Here is a 21,254-nt window from a genome sequence, read left to right as displayed (position 1 = left end):
GGCAGTATTGAGACATAACTAGGTTCAGATGTGGTATCACGTGGGTGAAAAAACAAGCACTTTCTGTATTTAAAAAAAAATGTATGTAAATGATCTATTCAATTAAAAAAAAAAAAAAAATTACACTTTTTAATGGGATTTTGTATGATTATTTTTTTGTAAATAAATAAATGAATAAATAAATAAATAAAAAACACCAGTTACAGACCGAAGGTGCTTGGTCGTTAATATAAGGGGTGTAGATTAATGAAGAGCAGATTGCTTGTTTTCTTTCTTAGCCAATCACGTGTGCTCAGGTGGTTATTTTATTGATTTCATTTTGCACTATTTAGAGGATACACCAAGACGCACAAACACTGTCCCTTCATGGGAATGTAAAGAAGGACCCGTGTTTGAAAGGCTCCCCAGTGCGCTCCTCTCTGGAACCAGTGTGACAGTTCAGGGGTTTGTTTCAGCCGTTTCCTGAATACAGTGTAAACTGTAAAACAATACAGCACAATGTCAATTTCTACAGTAAGGCTAGATCTACCTTAGGATCTGGTTGAAATGAAAACCTGGTATGTTAGAGTTCCCAAGGAGTGGATTGGGGTCCCTGAGTGAGTGAGTGAGCGAGTGAGCAGATCCTGACCAGCCTTTCCTACCAGCAGTATTACAGCAGTATTGTGTGTGTGTTTGTTTGTTTTATGTTATTGTTTTGTTAATGATCACTATTTTTGTAGCGCTTTTGTTTATTTTCATTAATGTTATTTATTGTGTATTTATTTTTTTTGTAGATTTGTAAAATCAATTTTTAAATGATTGTATTGTTTTTGTTGTAATTTGTTATATATTGCTGATTTTTATTTTAAAAACATGGATGGATTATTTATTTTGATTTATTTTTTGTTTACCATCAGATAGTGTGTGTGATATTTTTATGGAAAGAAATAAACAATAAACAGTCAATTTTAAACAAATGGAGCTTTACACCTGTGTCTCTTTTTGTTATGTATTGGTTGTCAAGTGAAATAAGCTGAAGATCTGATCGGGTCTGAGGGGCCTGCCTTGTACAGAGAGCTAGTTGCAGTGTCAAAAGACCCCAAATTAAAATGTACAGGGATATCCAAGTCCTCCGTTATATACTGCCAGCAAAGGACAGGGACCAAACAGCGGATGTAGCGATGGGTGGCAATATAATGAAGGTCATTAAAACAAATCCCATAAAATACAAAAACTGCACATGTTAGCAATTAAAACGTTTAATTTTTCAGGACCACCGCGAGATTAGTGCAAGTTCTGTACAGAATCAATAATGAGCCCAGCATGTCAAGCAGTTCTTTTCTGCATAATAATGTCTTGTTTCTTGCTGGTGATTAAACTGCGACTCGTTTATGTACATTTGCTTGGCTTGATGCTCCTGTCAGCTGGTGGATCGCAAGGGCTGTGGCATAAAGAGGGCAGTTAAAATGGTTTCTATTGGTGCAAGTAGGTTCTGGAGGAGTCGCTGGAATGCGAGGGTGGCATAGTGGAGGAGGGGGGGGGGGGGGGGGGTGGTATATGTAATAAATAAATGTCTTTAATGAATGCTGCTTTCTGGCAGTCGAATAGCGCACAAACTTTTTTTTTTTCTCCCAATCTGTGTTATTACTTCTCACCAGGTTTCACTGCAACATAACCCTAGTTAATGTCTAACTTTTTTTTAAATGTTGTGTAATTCTGCATCGAGTTGTGCAGTCACAGTGAGTGTATATGCAGTGCCATCTCCCTGAATTCCCTCTGTGCTGACTGGTGTGTCTGTGTTCGTTCTCTCTGCGTTTCAGGAGGGGGATGTGCTGCTCAGGATGGAGGAGCGGATGAGGAATGTCGAGCAGAATCTCCGTAACGTCAAGCTGCTGCTTCAGGAGAAAGTCTCCCAGCTTAAGGATCAGGTAAACTACATCGAAAACCTTCCTCCTATTTCGCTATCCCACCCCTGCACCCCAATACCCACTACCTCTCACCTGCAGGGCACGTTGTGTGTATGAGGAGGTAAGAGTCTTCAGTGAGGATACAATCCCAGACAGAGTGAAGGCTTTTGTACTAGTGAGCGAGATTGTGATCTCCCATGTACACTTGTATGATATCGTTATCTAGTTACAGCTATTAAATGGCAAGTGCTTTAGGCTTCGCCAATCCCAACTGTACTGTTTTATTTTAAGATATTAAAGTGAATGGAAGAGAAATCCCACTTGTCCAGTAATGTCTTGCTGTGTCTCTCTCTCTCTCTCTCTCAGCTCCACAGGAACACCAAGGCGGACGAGATGATCAAGGACCTGTATGTTGAGAACTCTCAGCTCCTCAAGGCTCTGGAGATGACGGAGAATAGGCAGAAAGTCACAGAGAAGAAGAACTACCTGCTGGAGGAGAAGATTTCCAGCCTGAACAAGATTGTGAGGGACCTGAGTCCCTCGCCCCTCACTGCCGTACCCTACCACCTCACTCGGTCCTAGCACGACCTTACCACCAATGTTCTACCCAAAACCTGCATCTATACCACAACCCCGAATCTACACCCCTCCTACTCTAAACTAGTCACAGCACACCCCTACCTAGGAGTGCCTACAGACCTTAATAGTTTTTTTTTGTTATATATTACTGAATAGTAGTTCCTTTTACAAAAAAACAAAGAAAAATACAAAACGGGTTCACTCTAGGATCTGGCTCGGTAGACAAAAAAATAAAATACTTTTGCTTTTGTCCCAATGTGTATAATGGCTTCCAAGGACCAAAATGATGTTACACTTTTATAGTATATTCTCTGACTGTGGTGCTGCTCATTTCTGTCATTGGGTGGAGCTTTCTAGAGTGGTCCACATCAACCACTTTTAACACGTGGCTTGTTAGTCTGGTATAAGAATAGATTTTCAGATCTGAAGATGCACTTTATGATGTTTGAAGAAATCAGTGTTTTTAACCTTGCCTGAAGCTGCCAGAGACGTTAGGCTGCCTCTTTTTGTGCGAGTCCTGAATTTAAAGTATTTAAAAAGAACAGACTGAACTGCCTTTATTTGTCATACTTTTGTTCCTCCTCCTCCTCCTACCAGTGTACAGTATATACAATCCATGGTGTATCTGCTTTGATAGCCACTGTAGTATATACAGTACATGTCTTTATAGCATAAGAGATGGTGCATCAGTGTGGAGTTTGTATCCAAAGGAAATAAATCAATGCATTACAATCGAGGGTTCTACTCAAAATAGAAAAGGAATTGCTATCGTTTGGCAAACGCTTGTATATTACCTACGGTGTACAATAGCAAATGCTCAAGTGCAAAATTAAGTAAACAATACATCTGCACAAACTGTATGTAAAACACAAAATACTTTTTTTTGTTTTTCCACTGCAACAGATGTTTCTGACCTGAATGACTACATGATGAATGGTTGAAATTTAAGAAGAGGTGTGTGTTGAACTTAAGCAATGTTACAGGTGCTTGTGTGCCCCGCCCCCTCTCTGCCAAGTGCCTCAGCTGCCGGTCCTACAAAGGGCTGTCCCATTCAATACTGCCACCAACAAGCTGTGCTCAGCTCTGCTTGAGTACTGTAACATTCCTGGATTGTGATCAAACCATTGCATGCATGTCGATACTTTAACTCCTTGGGCCGTGTATCGCAGTGTGGTGTCTCTGTTCCCATGGTTCTCTACAAACGTCTGATTTGATCCTGGAAAGGACCGCAGTACCTGCTTTAGTTTTGGTTCCTGGCGGATTTTTTCAATGTTAAAAAAGGAAAGAAAAGACAGACACAATGACAACAGCAACAACAATTGAAATACTACTACTACTAATAATGTTTCAAAAGGTACTTACATGGTCAATATTTGCATGGTGGGGAAATGTAAACAAAAACAAAACCAAAAAACTGTCAATATCAATGATCCAGACGAGTGGGCATTTCAGCAAAGCCTGGCCTGGAGGAGACAAAGCTGCTTTTATTGGTTCCCATTGAAGGGTTTTTACTGGATTTGTATATTTGACTATAAATATATGTGTATGTGTATGTATGTGTATATATATATATATATATATATAGAGAGAGAGAGAGAGAGATTTTTTCATGAAGGTTATTTTCTATACTACACTCCTACAGATATGATTGAAGTTGCATTGTTGTATATCTTGTTTGTGAGCTTGGAGCTGTGTGGAACTGTAAATGAGACAAAAACTGGTTCAACGCTTTCCAATTTGCATAAAAGAAGAAATAAATAAAAGTATTTTGTATACAGACATCATGGGTATTGACTTTGTTTTTTCTCCTGGATGACTTGAGTGTTTTGGTTGAATTGACGGGAGTCTGTCTGTGTTAGAACAGAGGATTTCACACGAAAGCCAATAATGGTTTAAAATCTGCATTTTATAACGGCAGCAGTAGCTTCTCCCCCAGGAAGCAGCTTAGGGAGAGGACCAGAGTGTTCTTTGCAGGGAAAACAGACATCCAAACCCACATCTCTCATCCCCACGGTCTTGCTACAACGGCCTGTGCGAGGAGGAATGTTGGGTTTGCCTTGTTATCTTGCTGTCAGCTGATGGCTGAGAGGAAGAGGTGTAGCAATACACAGGGAAGGGTCTCCTTTCCCAGCTCAAAACAATGCTGCTGCTGCGTGTCCCCAGAGTCCTCCGTGCATGTGAAAATACAAATGAGAAAGTTTTGAGACTCCAAGAATACTCAGAAATGTGCCTGTTTTGTAAACCCGTTTTTTTTTTCTTCCTTTCACCAATAAATGGTGCATATTTCACATTCGCATCAAGCCCTTCACAGATCTGCCCACTGCCTGATGGTACAGGGCAGCAAGTGACAACACAGGAAAAAAAATGTAAAAATCTATTAGAAATGAGGTCCAGGAAACAAACTTTCATTCACTACCTGCAGCATGTGACGTTCAGAAAGATACATTACACTGATAGCAGATCAGGTGACTGCAGATCTAACCCAGAATTGAACTGCTGCATGCGAGTCACGCTCTGGACCACACTGTACTGTATAATGCTAGAACTAGAAGGTGTTCATCTCTGAAGCAATTTGCAGATTTCATAAGGAGAGATGCAAGGAGATGTGGGGGGGGGGATCTCGTTACCACAAATTACTAACTCATCAATGAAAGCCAGGACATACGTAATGGTAACGTGGCAACTGTATTTACATGGAGATTACTTTTTTTTTTATTTAGAATGGTGTTCACCACAGCTGAATATGTCTATCTAGGATAGGGCCAGTCAGATGGAAGCATCTTGTTTTGTGGGATTGGTAGATAACCCTGTAAAAACAATAAATTGAACACAAAATGTGTTTGAATACAGACAACAGTGCAGGAATATAAAGTATTGGTTTGCTTTTTTTTGTATTCCCCCAGCGCTTCTAAACCAGCAGCCTACTCAAAGCTGTGTTATATGTATGGCAAATTATAATATTCAAAATCAGACTAGTCTTGAATGCAAGACCACATAAAAAGTATGTCTCTAAGAAGAAATTAATTGTAATGCAGAAGAACCACAAAGACCAAACAAGTTTTAATTTACCGGGGAAAGAAACATAATCTAACCAGATGCTCAATTTCCATGTGCCTGCTTACTAAACATATGTGAAATACAATATGCACTGGTATTGCCAGCATGCCTCAAAAATCAGAACCATGCGTAACATGTTTGCTGGGCAACATTTTAAAATAATTCAAGGGTTTTGTGCTTTCTCTTCGCTCGGTCACTGTTTATTAGCAACATCTGCATTCAGATCTTTGCAATATGTTGGCAGGCTTTCTTCATTTGAAAATATGGATGCCATTTGCATTTAGAAATGGATCTAGAATATCATTTAAAAATGAATGCCGTTGTTTTGTTTTGTTTTTTTCTTTCTAAAACTCTGAGAATTGTTGTATTGTTTTACATTACTATTCGATCACAGAGAAAATAATGAGCTGAGAAGGCTACACTGGACACCTTAAAAAGAGGGGGCAGAAGTTGTTTGTATATGTTTTTGGGACATCATAGGTATAAATACTAGACAGACTGGACCCAAGCTAAACACAAGGTTCCACATGCCAATAAAACTGTACCGAAGGAGTGGCCCATCAGCCGCAATGTCAACAGGGATTTGTCAGGCACAGTAACTTTTCAAAACAGATGCATTTCCATACATTTGAATATGAGGTTAGTTATGCAACTTAGCAAACACTGTACACTGAAGAGCTGGGGTGGGACATTGAGAGTAGGTGAAGTCTTTCTCATTGATCACATAGTGAAAAGCTGACGTTCTTTGGGCAAGTTGCTAGGTTGAGTAACTGGTTTTGCTGGTTCAAGAAAAAAGCTGTAATTGTTATGCATGCCTTGTAAAGTCAATGACATTGTGGTGTGCGCTCTGAAGGGTTAGATTCGCAGTGAGCCTGTGCTGGCTTTGAATAAAGAGGCGGTCAACATGTTGGAATGCGGTTCACTAAGGATGTACACCTGTGATATGATGTGGCTTTGTTTTTTCTGAAACGAAGCGACGGTGGTGGTGGTGGTGGTATTATTATTATTATTATTATTATTATTATTATCGTCTCCCCTACACCTTCAAGTATGCTTTCCAGAAACAAGAGTAAAATTGAACACGCTTCAGTTCCACCCGTGCTGCACGGAAAATCTGGGAAGAAGGAAACTCCACCCCTTTTGCGACGTGAGTTTCATGACTTACATCATTATTATTATTATTATTATTATTATTATTGTTGTTGTATTGTGCACGACGTGTGCTTGTTAAACCATGTCCTACTACTAGGAAGTTGTGGGTGCGGTACACAATATTCTGTACCGGTGTAGTACTGTTTATAGAACTACGAAAAACTGTTTTCTTTTAATTAATGTGTATAATATGTTCAATCTACGACAGTACAAAATAAATACTAGTATATTTCCAGCCGTATGGCCCTCTGACATGGAGGGAAAGCAGGCTGAAATAAGTGATGTGGTTTTAATGTATACGCCGTATCAACTGGATTAGTGCGGTGTCTGTATGCTGTGGCAGCGCTGTGGGCACTGGCGCAGCGGCGCAGCAGTTGCTGGAATTTGATTTCCTTTCCTGTGAGATCCGATTGAATTGGTGGTATTGCGAGACTGTGTTTGGGACTCCAAGCGGTGTTTGTGTTTTTATAAATCATCACGGTTCTTGAAATGACTGCTGTTCTAGTCAGGATGATTTCTAAAATCGTCAGATGTTACAGTGCCAGTAGCTGCACAAAAACACATTGTTAAAATATCCCCTCATTGCGCTTTCTCTAAACAGTCAACAACACACAAGTAATATCTTTCTTCAGCTCTGATGTTAAACTACTGGAAGCAGTCTTACTGGGGCTTCTTACTGGCATTAGAATGTGTACTGGTAATAGGAACCCGCAAACAGACCGCAGCCAGTAGATTTTGCCTTGTTTTAAAACAGTCGTCTTAACGCTACAGAAACACTTCACCTACGCAGCGACGCTGACAGGTATTCATATTTTTAGTCGTTTTTCTTTTTCTACAGTCAACGGGAATTGCAGACTTACCTTTGCAGGTTGTTGTGGTCAGGCTCGTTTCCAATGGCTGAGTTTAGCTTGGGTTTCCTTGGCAACCAAAATTTGGCCCCCAGAGGGGTTAACGTAGCGTCACGACGTCCAGCTGTGCGTGAGCATTCCCAGACCTCTCCGCGCGCCATAGATCCCGAGAGAAAAAAGAGAGAGAGAGAGAGAGAGAGAGAGATGAAAGTTTGTGTGGAGAGCTGAGTATCGAAAAACAAGTCTGGAGCGGAGCTAGCGGTAATCATTACACTACAACAAAACAACTCGTCAAGTCTAACAGTAACTAAAACAGCTCTGCGTACAGCGGCGGTGCAATCTGTTTAGCACCGTTGACTACCTTGTTTTTTTTTTTGGCAGTGCGATTAGCTGCTACTCCGACTTGGTCTGTGTTGTTAATAGCACAGCATTAAATAAAATGCACACCCCTGCTCCGCTCCTTGAGGTGTGGATTTTCTGAAGCGAATTGAGGGTGAGTTTTTTTTTATTGCATTGATGTCTCCCCCGCACCTTCAGGTATGCTATCCCGAAAGAAGAGTAAAAACGAAGCTTCGAAACCAGCCGAGGTGCACGGAAAGTATGTGAAGAAGGAAACCTCACCACTCTTGAGAAGTAAGTGTTGGAGTGTCGTGCTAATATTGCTGTTACTGAAGTATGCACAAAGCAGGACTTGTTATTTTATACTAGTAGTACTGATTTATTATTATTAATTATTATTATTATTATTATTATTATTATTATTATTAATCACGTTAAAAGAGAACTGTAGAATGTGACCAATCAACTGGTCATTTGGGCGTTTTTTTTTTAATAGCTAATTCTAAGTGCTGTGCATTTAGAAGGAGCAGATAATATTACAAATCCAAACAGATTACAAATGATCATTCTTAAGCATCGCTTTCCTTCCTCGTTAGTGTGAAGACAGGACACTGCTCCCTAACCTGTCATACAAACCCTTCAGCCAGGCGGTTCAGCGCACAGTCCCGGTAGAGACAATACGCAGCGGTCACTCGGTGTCGTCGGGTACTGAAACTAGGCCATCCTCGACTTTATTCAAAATACATAAACATCCAAACCGAGAAGAGTGAAGGCGGCGAGCAGCAGCGTGCTCCTTTCGGGTGGCGTGTGCTGCTCTCTCCGTCCTGTCTGCATCCTTTCATTAACACGCGGGGAGTGGGGGAGCTTGAACTGCATGCACGCCAGCTTATGCTGACCCCCACTCTGAGAACTGAAGAGCCACCCAGCTTCTGCTGTGAACGGCGTGATGCGTCCGCGGTGTTTCAGCAGGGATGTGAGGGAGGGTCCAGGCTGCTGCTTGTTGTAATTGGCCCGTGTTGTGAATTGGTGTCGCCGCTGCTTCTCATCTGTGCTCGGACGTGTCCAGTAGTTCTGATCCAAGCAGACGATGCTGTCATAGCGCCAGTGTTAGTTAGGGACTGCTCTGCTTTCACTCAGTCAGGTTCGGGGTCATTCTGCTGTGCACGGAGGATGACTTTCCTGATTATTATTATTATTAATAATAATAATAATAATAATGAAACCTGTGATTTGTTTTAAGTAGCAGAGAGTGTATATATATATATATATATATATATATATATATATATATATATATATATACTTTCACAGGTACAGTTATTGACTGTGTTTGTATAATTATAGGATTACATTAATATACATAAGTGAAAATAACTATTTAACAGCAGCAAGCAAATTCCTAATAAGTTCTAGGCTGAACATTGTAATTCCAGAAACAGGATGGCATTCCCACTGGATTTGGGAATAAAAATAATTCTGGTATGCATGCAATGTTTTTCAAGCATCTAATTTACTTTTTTTTTAAGTTAGACTCAAACCCTTTAACAGGCTGTATAATAAAACACTACACTGTGTAAATAACACCTAGATCAGTCCATTACAATACCAGGCTCTGAAAATGCACTTTCATTAGTCTGTGCATCAGCTGGATACAAGTGGCTGTTTAATTACTATGCAGAATTCACAGCCTAGGGTAACGTTCTGCTGAAGCACATAAGATGACTGGAAAATCATTTATCCATTAACCAAGAGGAGTTTGGTTAGTTATGAGGTGGCAGATTGGTGCAGTCCTGTTAAATTAAATGTTCCTCTAACTGTAGCTGCATGACAACTTCTGATAGTAACCCTGCAAACTCCATGCTGTGATGAATGCCATCAGAACTGGGTGTAGGACTAATGCAAGTCTCCGACCCTGGTGTATATTATTGGCAGGGATGTCAATAAGACTCCCATTGCATAGCAGTTTTTGATCCATTCCTGGTTTTATTGTGAGTTTAATAACACACCTAAGCTTGTTACCTCTGCACTGTGGCTAATCAAGCTCTTAGTAAAACAGAGTGGGTGCAACTGCTTTGCAGTAGGAGTCTTATTTCCTTCCCTGAGCGGGTAATTTCGTCAAAAGTTGAAGTTTATTTATTTAAATGTGCCTTCGTTCTGGTAAATGGAAGTCCTATTTGTTGCTTGGATTTGAAGTGGATGTGCAGTTCTTGCAATTCACAATAAAGGCCAGGTGAATTTAACACCTGATTTGATCAGGTGCTTCACTGGAGGTTACGTCCGCACTCTGATCTGATCAGCAGAGTGGGATACTGTGTGCTCTGTTTTCAAATGTAATACATGTGAATAAGACAACATTGTTTGTCTTCTCCCCTGGGGGAGCACGATACTGCTCTCCTGTATAACAAAACAATACAGTATTGTTAGCACTGTACCATTTAAATATTTAATTTGCACATAGAAAAGTGAATCATTTATAATTTTATATCCTCCCCCCCCCCCCTCTCCTCCCCCCATTTGGTTGTCTGGTGCCACAAATACATTTTATTTGTTACTTCTATTTTGTGCAGTACAGGCATGAATGCTTAGTCCCCCCCCCCACACACACACACCTTTTAAACAAACGTAGAAATGATTTACTTCTATTGGTGTATCCCCACAGTGATGAATTTCAGCAAAGCCCTGCTACTGCCCTGTCTTACAATTCAATTTCCAGCACTTTCTCTTGTGCAAATGTCATCTTGCACCATATCATTTCAGCGTGATGTTGTGTAACGTGAATAACGATATTGACAGTAATCCGGTTTTGCTCTTTGCTCTTGCAGATTTGATGCCCTCGTTCATTCGGCATGGGCCGACCATTCCAAGACGGACCGACGTCTGTCTGCCGGACTCTGCACCCGCGGGTTACTCCGCGGCAGCGGTGCCGGCAGTGGTGCCCGGTAGCGAGGCCGTCGTTTCCCGGAACCAGAGTTTCCTGCGGCCGCCAGTGCAGCGGCAGCCCCGTGAGATTGCGCGGCGGGAGAGCAACCGCCTCTCTGCGCCCGCCTACATTTCACGCAGCCTGGCTGACATTCCCCGGGAGTATGGCAGCTCACAGCCCTTCCTGCCCGAGGTGAACCCCATGGCAGAGAACGGAGACGCTAGCAGCAGCGGCGGCCGCTATTACTACCCCCCGGACCCGTACTACGAGGGCCAGCGGCGGCGGAACGTACCCGACCGCGTGCACGAGGACTATCACTACTACGAGCACAGTAACGATCACTTCCAAAGGGGGCCGGCGCAAGGAAGGCATCCTAATGGTAAGCTTCACCACACTGCTTTTTGGTTATTATGCATGTTGTGTAAAGATAGATAGATAGATAGATAGATAGATAGATCTATATATACAGTATATATCTATTGAGTTAAGGTGAGAAAAAGCAGTAGCTATTATGGGTAATTGGGATATGCAAATTTCAATATTACAAGAGCCAATCAAATTGCGTTATTTAGTATAATCTTTTTACTTGAATAAGTTTAACTTCGATTCTGTACTTGAGTGTTCTTCAGAGTTATGGGTGAGATCTGTAATGTTTACGGGCAACAGAGCACCTTTACCCAAGCGTTTGCACGGGAGAAGGGAGGTGGAAATGAAGCTTTGGTCACTTTCCAGAGATTGAATTCTCCCCCCAGTCGTCAAGGAACACATTTCAGTCTTGCTAAAGAGCAAACAGATGTGAAAATTGAGAAAACAATAAAACCAAAGACATTTCTTTCTGCGGAGTTTGTTTCAGCCTGCAGATTATCTGGCAGCAGTTTAATCCACGATCTGGAAAAGTTTAAGAGTTACATGAGATCAGTTTCTTGTGGCAACAAACTCTCAGCGTCACTTAATACAAAACAGGAGTGGAAACAGGGTCAGTATTTTTAATCTCATCCGTGCTTCTGCAGAGTGATTGGCAGCCCCCTTAGACATGGTGAAGGGTTAAGGCAGTTAACATGAAGTCTCAATCTAAAAGTAGGTGCTGTGTACAGCATTCCAGCAGCAAGCAGCCCAAGCTACCAGGATCTAGCAGTTAATCTAAAGTGTTGAATCTGAAATATTTGCACATCCTGAAATGACTTGGGAGTCGAGTTATAATATTAATAGAGCAAATGAGGCAAGAAATGTTATTTTAAGGCATTGGTTAGCATTTGGTTTTAAGAAACCTGACTTGCATTGACGGATGGTCGGTTTGGTTCCTGAGTGTTTTTTAATCTGCCTTGTATACCGCCAATTACAAGTGCACCAGAGGATGCAGAAAGAAGCTAAATTGAAGAGGGGGAGGCTAAGGATAGCTCAAGATGTCAGCAGGTACAGTTAGTGTAACCTCAGGAAGGGTGAGCCTCTCTGGGGGTGCTGTGTGTCGAATAAGCACTAAGGAGGACCCAGTCACACAGATTATGTAGTTTATAAAGCCCAAACAGAGGCTTACTGTGTAAGGCCACATCTTATATAAACTGCTTCCTCTAATAATAGAAATGCACATTGCAGTACTGGAATGCCTTGCATTATTTGTGGCACAATGTGTGGAAAGACTCACTTTTATTGCAGGATGTCCGAGGTGAATTCAAGGAAAATATACAGTGCAGTACACTGGCTGGAATGGAAATGGCAACTTTTTTAAAATTCTATTTTCAGACCTCAATCATGTTATTCTGAAATTGTCCGTCATTCAGTTTTCAGTTTAACTGGTGCAGTTTACTGCATCTGAAGTTCTTGACAATGAAAACTGGCTACAGATTTACAACAATGGAGTACTGTCATCAGCCCAGCTGCATGTCGGTCTGTAGACTTTTTAATTAAAAAAAAAAAAGTTTTTAAATGCATGCTTGCAAAATTCTTGTAATATTTTGTTGACATGTGAGGAGATTGCTACAGATACAGGAATGATCGGTAGAGACTTGTTGTACAATGCCTCAGTGACCTCTGCATATTTACAGTACTGTCATGTTTACAGTACAGTGCACAGCTGTGACTCATGGAGGGACTTGCCCATGACTTTGTGTATACAGTTCTGTAGGCTGATCTGGTGAGTACTTCAGTAAAGCCATTGCTTTTGCCTCCAGTTTCGTTCAGCAGCCCACAAAGCCCTTTCTTGCTCTGCTCTGTTGGTGGCTCAGGTCCAGTGTGCGATTTCCAAAAGGTAGAAAGCAGTATCAGAATGTGTAATCATCTCTGTTACAGGAATGACATGCTTTCCTCTTGTACTGGACTTCTCTTAACTGTGCACACCAGTGTTGTGAAGCAAAGCTCCATAACTTTAAACACTCGGATTGTAAGAAACACCGCAGTGCTCAAAAACTGAAACCTCATAATTAATACAAAACGAAAAGTTACTAAAGTTTGTAAGCACTTCCTTTCCTCTCTCTCTCTGTCTCTCTCTCTCTCTCTGTTCACTGGGGATATGTGGGAATGGGAGGGCTGCTGACCTGTCACGTTTTGGCATTTCATTCTCACAAGCTACATCCTCCAGTTGAGCCGCTGTGTTCCAGAAAGCGTCCAGCTTGTGCTGTAACTGGCCTTGCGTTGACCCTGGATGTCCTTCTATAAGATGTCTTAGAAACCCTGCAGCAAGCAGTCACAAAGCTGCTGTTATAAGTGTTTATGAGTCATTAATTTCAGTGGACAAAGTTTGTGTCGACTGTCTTTCAAAAAGAGCAGCAGTGTAACGTCCTCAGCGCTGTGAGTATGGCCTCCTGTCCTGTCCATGGTTTGTGTACTATATTGGGTAGACAGTGTTAGGAACTGTTGGTTTTAGAGATTGTGCATATCTGTAGTAACCTCGCTCTCTGAGACGGTGCATGTCTCCATTACCATGCAGTCCTGTAGTAACCTCGCTCTCTGAGACGGTGCATATCTGTAGTAACCTCGCTCTCTGAGACGGTGCATATCTGTATTACCATGCAGTCCTGTAGTAACCTTGCTCTCTTATGACCTTTACACCTGCTTTGGCTGTAGTAGTGAAGCTGCTAGCATGGCATGTTCTGTAGTTGCTCAGAACCGGAATTTGTACGCTTGTGGAATTGCAAGGGAGCGCAGCAGTGAGCTAGGGAATTCCACAATAGGTAAGCAGTTAGTTTATTTAGGAAAATGAGGCTCACACATTAGCCAGAACAATAAGCAACACGGCCTGCATCTGTAGACTTGATAGTAAACTTTACCCACTTGGCATGCTGCATGACTGTTTTTTTTTATATAGATACAAAGGCATGGTTCTGAAGGATGAGAGAGGGAAACAGCTGGAAAAATAAATCTCAAATAACCCTGGCAAGTGTGTCTGAATTAGCACCAATATGCATTGAGGCCCTGTAATCTGTTAAAATAAACAGCGTACGAGCAAGATAAAGGTGCGAGTGTGTAGCGTGTGGTCAGCGTGAACAGGAAAGATGTGCTGTACTGTACTGACTGTGCGTCTCACTGCTCCGTGTATGTACAGTACAGCACAGCTACAGTGTGTGGTGCTTCCACTGTCGCAAGCAAAGAGAGTTACCTTTCACTTCAGAAGGGTCCTCTCCATAATGACAGGCTAGTGTGTCTTTGACTTGGTATTAAATGTATGTTCCCTGTGTTCATGGGAATCCACATTTAATACAGTTAGTATAGGGCCCTTTTCACAAAGGCTTAATCCAGGAATCTCGAAGCCCTGGAGTTTGTCATTGTCGGCCAGTCCCATGAAATAATAAACATGCTTCTCGTTCCGAAGTTCACTGCGCTGGTACTTGGAAGAGCCCGGCATGTTTGTCGTAGTTAAAACATTGCTTCCCCTTCTGAGTAAAGTGCATAAACCGAGCTCTGGGATTGTATCTGAACACCCAGCCTCCCTCCAGACAGTTCCTAGTAAGTTAAACACATTTGTTGATGACAGTGGTGTGTCTGTCTGTGTTGATAATATTTTTTAAATAGAATTCAGTCTTTGCAAATTATGTGGAGATATCTAATGTGACCTCTTCAATTTATAGCTGCATCCTATCAGTAGAAATCATGACCCTGTTATGTGTTTTCTAAAGGCCTACTATTGGAACAAAGGCACAAATAAATATATATATTTTTTTTATTATTATTTTATTATTATTATTATTTTTTTTTTATTATTTTAATTTATTTATTTTCCCCCAATTTGGAATGTCCCAATCATGTTTTTCTCTCCTCACCACAGCGAGTCCCAGCACAGCACGGACGTTCTGAGGGCGTTTGAGCCTCCTCCGATCTGACAGTTGTGTGTTGTGTTTTTTTTTGTTTTTTTTGGTAATCTTACATTAGCTCAATTGATTTGTTTATTTTTCGTAGTCTGTTCTGCAGTAAATTGGCAGCAACAATGTGTCCCTGCCTATAGTTCCAGAGCAAGGCGAATGTGTTTTGATGCGGAGGAGGGCGTGTTGCAGTGGAGCTCCCTCCCACATTCCAGCCACTCAGCAGCTGGAGCTGTGAGCGTCCATTCACATGCACAATGTGTTGGTGCTGTCATTCCAGTAAGCCTTTCTTCTGGGTCCTTTCATTCTGCTTCACAATACATATTTTCAGGGTTTCCCAGCACAGGGCTTCATGCCAGCACGCTGAAGGTTTAATACAGGGCAGCACTGGGATCCAGTCCTTGGTGCTGACTTAAACCCCACCACCTGTGCGCCTGAATTTTAAATCTGTGTTCAAATCAACATGAGAAATAAGACTGCTGCAGCAGGAGAAAAGAAATGAAGAGGGGCTGTCCTGTCTTGAACAGACCGTTTTTGTATGCATGATTTTTGTGTAAACTTTCTACAGTGTGAAATCTAGTACTGGATAGAGTGGCTTTTATTTTATTTTTTGGGGGACTGATTTGATCTTTTGGCAGGGAATAGTGTTCCTCTCCTGGGAAACAAAAAGATTTTATGCTTCCCACCATTTACTCTGAATTCTGGCCATGAATGCTTGCGTAAATTTTCAACAGCAGTTTATCTTGAATGAATGTTTCTCTTTACTTTTTTTTTTTTTTTTTTTTTTTTTAAACCAGATGCTGTTTTCTAAAAGGTTTGATGTTCAGTTGTTTGAATCAGCTGTCTTTCTGGCCTAGGGAAGAACCTCAGTTAGTTTGCATGACGTCTGTGCTGCTACATCTGTATGCTGAGACTATTGCCTCAACCTTCCCATATTGGATTGTTTCTTATGTTAAGAGCTGCCATGAGCATCTAGAAGATTTTATTCCATATATAGACCCCTCTGGTCTATATATGAAATATATGCCCAACCACAGAAGTTATAAATGAGGTCAACTTTTTACAACATGCAGTACGCAACACGAAAAGCTTATGTATGGATCATTCCAATTCAGGTGGTCCAAATAAAGTTGTTTTCTTCATTTTTATGTTGATATATATATATACATGTTATGTGATGGAGAAAATTATTCCAGGGCAGTGTGTGTGCCTGTGTGTGTGTCTGTGTGTGTGTGTGTGTGTGTGTCTGTGTGTGAGTCTCAGAGTGTAAAAGGAGAGCTGTGTAAGGGCTCTGACCTTAATTGCGGGAGTGGATCTAGACAGTTATCACAATGTTAGTATTGAAGATTTAAAGATCGGCAGCTAAACTGTGCAGCACGCGTTTTGATAATCCAGAGGTAAACCACCTATCCAAAGAGCCGCAGCTATGCAAATGCATTCTGTATCCTGTAACGGACGGCACGCTCCCGACAGCCACCTGTGTTTCACGTGAAAACGTGTCTGCGAGTACGGCTTCCAGCCTTGGGGTTCACATCGTCTCGATGCTGCAGCAGCACCCCTGGGCGCTGCACCTTGTCTGTAGGGGGTGTGTTTGAGAGTCTTCCCTGCATGACATGGGGAATGCAGCACACCCTCATGAGTTAGAAATTTGGCATAGAGATTTCTGACTCATTTGTTTCAGGTGGGCGTTAAGCAGTGCACTTTCAGTGCTCTGCACGGTGACGCCATCCAGGCACTCGGCTGCTCTTTTTAAAAATGTTCTTCTGAGAAGCTGTGTAGCGAGCTCCCTGCAGCTTGAGAGATCCTGTTCAGTTTCCAGCTCTATTCCAAAGTCTCGTTTCTGTGTTCGTGTGACTTCAGGATCGCAGTGACTGCTGAACAGTGCGTTGCAGAGCGCACACCAAGAAACTAGGTTGGTTTGCTATAATCTGCCCCTACTTGTCACAAACCCTGCCTCAAACATTTACCATTACAATCAATTAAATATCCATTTTCTCCCAGTACAGTACAGTATGTTAATGCACACTGGCCTGTCCAGAGGACATACCTAAAGGAATCATCGGTTTTCTCACCTGAGGAAAATAATGTGGTCTTGAAAGCTGGTGTGTGTGTATATAATTTCTGTAGATATTGGCTGATCCTGCTAAAACAGTACTTAATCCAGAAATAGAGGAGAGAAAAAAAAAAAAAACTGTGTATAGCAAAAAACTTATTTGGTTCTCCTGTTATTATTTTTATTTATTTTTTTATTAACTCAGCCATTGGAAGAATCCAGGCAAAGTCTCTGGGGAACCTGACCAGTCCAGGCGGAGATGACCTGCCTCTGCCCCCCGGCTGGACGATGGACTGGACGATCCGCGGCAGGAAGTACTACATCGACCACAACACCAACACCACCCACTGGAGCCACCCGCTGGAGAGGGAGGGCCTGCCGCCGGGCTGGGAGAAGGTGGAGTCTGCAGAGTTCGGGGTCTACTACGTGGACCACATCAACAAGAGGGCACAGTACAGGCACCCCTGTGCACCAAGGTACGGTCTGCACAGGGCGCCGCACAGTCACAGCAGCATCGCTTTCCAGACATGCTCCGTCCTCAATTGGTCCACTTGTTTCAGGACAAATGCGTTTGGATGCATTGAAGTTGAAATGCTTGTCACAGGATTCACCAGTGCTTCTAAATTTTAAAACTAAGGTTACATACACTTGCAAACCTATGCACGGGAACTGAAATGCATGGGTATTGAGTTTCCCTGTTGGTGATCCAGTGCATAGATAATATTTTTTATTTTTATTTTTTTTTCCTGCAGTGTCCCTCGCTATGACCAGCCTCCCCCTCTCCCCCCTCCTGTCACTTACCAGCCACGGCAGGCAGACCGCAATCAGCCTGTACTGGTGCCGGCAAACCCCTACCACACCGCGGAGATCCCAGACTGGCTGCAGGTCTATGCCAGAGCGCCGCTCAAGTGAGTACAGCATCACAGTTACAATCGCTGCGTGTGTAATGTTAAAAATACACAGCGGACCTTTACACCGTCACAACCACCTCCCAAAAGCACGGACTGCCTGGAGTAAGAAAACACTCCTGCAGGGTAGACACACATGGGTTCATATCTTTTACAGTAAGTATAACTCTTCAAAGTTAGTGCTTGTAAAGCACCCACAGGAAAAAAACACGTTTTGATGTACTTCACCAACCGCGTTTTAAACAGGATCGTGTGCCCATGAAATTGCTTGATAATTGCCCATTTAATTTTGCGTTAAGCTTCATGTAATTGCAACCCATAGTGTGCCTGTGTGAGGCTAATGCTTACCGACGCGGTTTTCTTTACTGAAACAGCTGATGTCTCGGTTTATGTGCTGAGCTCCGGTTCTCATGTCCACATGTAGAGAGCCCCTTTACCCCCTGTGTCGCTGTGCTGAACTTCAGTGGGAACAAAGCCAGCTCTTCATCAGTGTCTAGATTGCCAAATGTCACTTGTATGTTTTTTACCCAGAATCAGGATTATGCAGATATTTCAAATACAACTCTATGTGAACAGCTGCATCCTGTTGCATGTGCTGTTTAACCGCTCTGCAATGGGGGTCTTGTTTCCATCCCTTGACGTGTCCTGTGTCCCCCCTGATAACCCTGCTTTTGCGGTGCTGTTTCCGGGCTGCAGGTACGATCACATCCTGAAGTGGGAGCTGTTCCAGCTGGTGGATCTGGACACGTACCAGGGCATGCTGAAGCTGCTGTTCATGAAGGAGCTGGAGCGCATCGTCAAGTCCTACGAGACCTACAGGCAGGCCCTGCTCAGCGAGCTGGAGACGCGCAAGCAGAGGCAGCAGTGGTACGCCCAGCAGCACAGCAAGAACTTCACAGGAAACATGTGAGAGGAGGAGGAGGAGGAGGAGGAGGAGGAGGAGGAGGAGGAGGAGGAGGACATGGGCTTAATCTCCCACTTCCACAGGTTCTTGGACTCAGGTGTTTCCACCTACACTTACCAGTGCGCTTTTAAATAACTTGCCGTCCGTTTGTTTGGTTTCAGATCTGTAACAAGGTTTGGGGTGAGGAGGGGTCCAGATAGATTGAGTTAGTGCCCCCACCACCCCACTGCACATTCGAGGTAATGTCGCTCTGAGAACTGAAGATCACGGAGGAAGAAAGAGGGCATCTTATAATCATTTATTTATTGGCTGCAGGGTTGTAGACAAATAATAATAATACGAATAATACGCTGCAGCTTTGTCTTCAGGAGGCTGAGTTTTTTTTTTAATTCCCTGTTAAGTGATGGGCTGTGCGACTGTATTAATAATGAATAAGCTAGAGCAGGACAAGAACGCATTTGTGTCTGCCCTAAAGGAGTGACTCTTACTCTGGACACCTGGACTGTCTGTTTCTACTTCTGTCTGTTTTATGCCGCAATGTTTTGTTTGCTTGCCTGTAGATCACCTGTTTTAATTAAGCAGCCTCCATTGCTTGTTTTCAGTTGAACACTAATGTTTGCCGATTCTTGTTTGTGACGTGGGTCCTTGCGCTGCAGTGGGAATAACTTCATGATGTTGCTTAGCAGCGAGCCATTCCCAGCAGCTTAGTGAACCACTTTCTTAAAGCTCAGGTAGCCCCAAGGCTACATTTGTAAGTAAAAAAAAAAAAAGAATCCTGTTTGTTTCCATCGATAGCAGATTTTTTATTTTCTTTTTAGACCATCTTTGACCGGTGTTTAACTTCCAGTTGCAGATTGTATTGGATTTCAGCGTGGAACTTGATGTGCTCTTATTTACAACCGGCTTTCGTTCATGGTGCAGAAGAGTTGATCACTTACGGGAGTTATTTTACAACCAAAGGATTAAGACATGGGAGACGAAACCTCAGCCCTTCCAGTCCAGGTCTTTGTTTCAACCACAGGGATGGGAAAAAAAAAAAGACTAAAGAGGTAAAAGACTCCCATTGCATTGCAGTTTCATCGATTCCTGGTATTACTATGAGTTTAATAAGACACACCTGTGCTTCCTGTACAATGTGGCTAATGTACAAGCAGGCTGTGTGGTCTAGTGGTTAAAGAAACAGGCTTGTAACCAGGAGGTCCCCAGTTCAAATCCCACCTCAACCACTGACTCATTGTGTGACCCTGAGCAAGTCACTTAACTACCCTGTGCTCCTTCTTTCGTCTGTGATGCATAGTTCACACACCCTAGTCTCTGTAAGTCGCCTTGGATAAAGGCGTCTGCTAAATAAACAAATAATCAAACTTGTATTAAAACCTGGAATGGGTGACACTGCTGTGCAACAGGAGTCTTCTTGCCATCCCTGAACCATGTTCTCAATTAACTGCAATCTAATGAACTATCTGTCCGTTGCATTGCTACAAACAGTGCGTCCGTGTCGGTCCCGGGGTCAGTGCTGAAGCAGTCGTCTTGTTCATTTGCTGGGAAGCTGTTCCACACCGGTGTGGTTACAGTGGACATGCGCTGCAGCCTCCCAAAGCTACTCGGACAGTCTCCAACGTTTCATCATCCTGCATCGAGTGTCAGCTTTGAATCGGTACATTGAGCTTTCAGATGTCTAAATTAGACTAGCAGCGCCCTGTTCAAACAGTGATGTCCTGCACTGTGAGTACTCTCCAGAAAGCTCCAGGGATAACAAGAACCTTCATGAATGAAGTCAGCAGACCAGCTGCCCATACATACTCCCTAAATCCCAGACTCACGCTGGGGGCTCCTTATATTTTGTTACCTATAATGACAGATTTATTTTGTACAGATAATATTTTCCTGTAATTATTTACATACTGTTTTTTTTATCCTAGATCACGGGGGTGGGGAGGGGTGAGGGGTTGGAATTGGGCTGTGCTCCCAGGATCTTTTTATTTATTAATTCCCTATAGTGCAATATACATGTGTGTAAACATTAACCCTGCAATATCATCTACCCATGCCCTTTACTTTATATTAAACAAACAAAAAAAAAAGTTTCCCTTGAAAGGTTTGTGTGAAGTATGATTTTCTTTGTTTGGAACGGGACAGGAGGTGGGTATCTGGAATTACAGTGGATTACACAGATAGGAAATGCCAGAGGTATTTAGATTCCCAATAATTGGACTTTTTCAGTGTCTTGAAGACCTTTTTAAGTTTTTTAGTATTTCTACATTCAGCACTATTTACTGTTTTAATAGTTACAGATTAAATACATGTTTGCTGCAG

At 42.4% G+C, this 21,254-nt stretch overlaps 2 protein-coding genes and 1 long non-coding RNA gene across 14 annotated transcripts in view; 2 read left to right on the top strand and 1 right to left on the bottom strand.

The window, feature by feature from the left end:
• Nucleotides 1-4,210, top strand: part of LOC117421955 (ninein-like) — a 34,901-nt gene extending 30,691 nt beyond the window's left edge. For 5 of the 10 annotated variants that reach the window (XM_058990532.1, XM_058990531.1, XM_058990528.1 and 2 more), the window contains 2 exons: nt 1,800-1,907; nt 2,253-4,210. In XM_058990532.1, the coding sequence (XP_058846515.1) occupies nt 1,800-1,907; nt 2,253-2,468 (324 nt within the window). In that variant the 3' untranslated portion in view covers nt 2,469-4,210. The remainder of the gene's footprint in view (nt 1-1,799; nt 1,908-2,252) is intronic. The other 5 variants (XM_058990534.1, XM_058990535.1, XM_058990539.1 and 2 more) reach the window with 2 other exon arrangements.
• On the bottom strand, nt 4,018-7,592 carry LOC117422008 (uncharacterized). Its single transcript, XR_004547600.3, has 2 exons — nt 7,535-7,592; nt 4,018-4,789 (listed from the first exon to the last, which is right to left on the bottom strand). It is a non-coding gene; the product is annotated as an uncharacterized LOC117422008 (long non-coding RNA).
• Nucleotides 6,402-21,035, top strand: LOC117415748 (protein salvador homolog 1-like). 3 transcript variants are annotated; one of them, XM_058990590.1, is made up of 6 exons: nt 6,402-6,669; nt 8,060-8,155; nt 10,684-11,160; nt 17,332-17,602; nt 17,879-18,034; nt 18,731-21,035. In XM_058990590.1, exons 1-6 carry the CDS (start codon nt 6,573-6,575, stop codon nt 18,942-18,944), a joined length of 1,311 nt encoding a protein of 436 aa, XP_058846573.1. In that variant the 5' UTR covers nt 6,402-6,572; the 3' UTR covers nt 18,945-21,035. The 3 variants fall into 3 exon arrangements, with proteins under 3 accessions (XP_058846573.1, XP_058846574.1, XP_058846575.1); XM_058990591.1 differs by lacking the exon at nt 6,402-6,669 and adding an exon at nt 7,696-7,783; XM_058990592.1 differs by lacking the exons at nt 6,402-6,669; nt 8,060-8,155 and adding an exon at nt 7,702-8,015.
• Nucleotides 21,036-21,254: the final 219 nt, after the last annotated feature.

This window comes from Acipenser ruthenus, chromosome 18, assembly GCF_902713425.1.
Source record: "Acipenser ruthenus chromosome 18, fAciRut3.2 maternal haplotype, whole genome shotgun sequence".
In the NCBI taxonomy this organism is placed as follows: Eukaryota; Metazoa; Chordata; class Actinopteri; order Acipenseriformes; family Acipenseridae; genus Acipenser; species Acipenser ruthenus.
The sequence above is the reverse complement of the archived record's forward strand: the minus strand, read 5'-3'. Positions and strand labels throughout refer to the sequence as shown.

Excerpts from the sequence above, each read along its gene's own strand:
- LOC117415748 (XM_058990590.1), top strand. The coding sequence starts at position 6,573 with ATGCTTTCCAGAAACAAGAGTAAAATTGAACACGCTTCAGTTCCACCC. Across the intron at positions 17,603-17,878 it reads AGGCACCCCTGTGCACCAAG|TGTCCCTCGCTATGACCAGC; the intron begins GTACGGTCTGCA and ends TTTTTCCTGCAG. Across the intron at positions 18,035-18,730 it reads TATGCCAGAGCGCCGCTCAA|GTACGATCACATCCTGAAGT; the intron begins GTGAGTACAGCA and ends TCCGGGCTGCAG.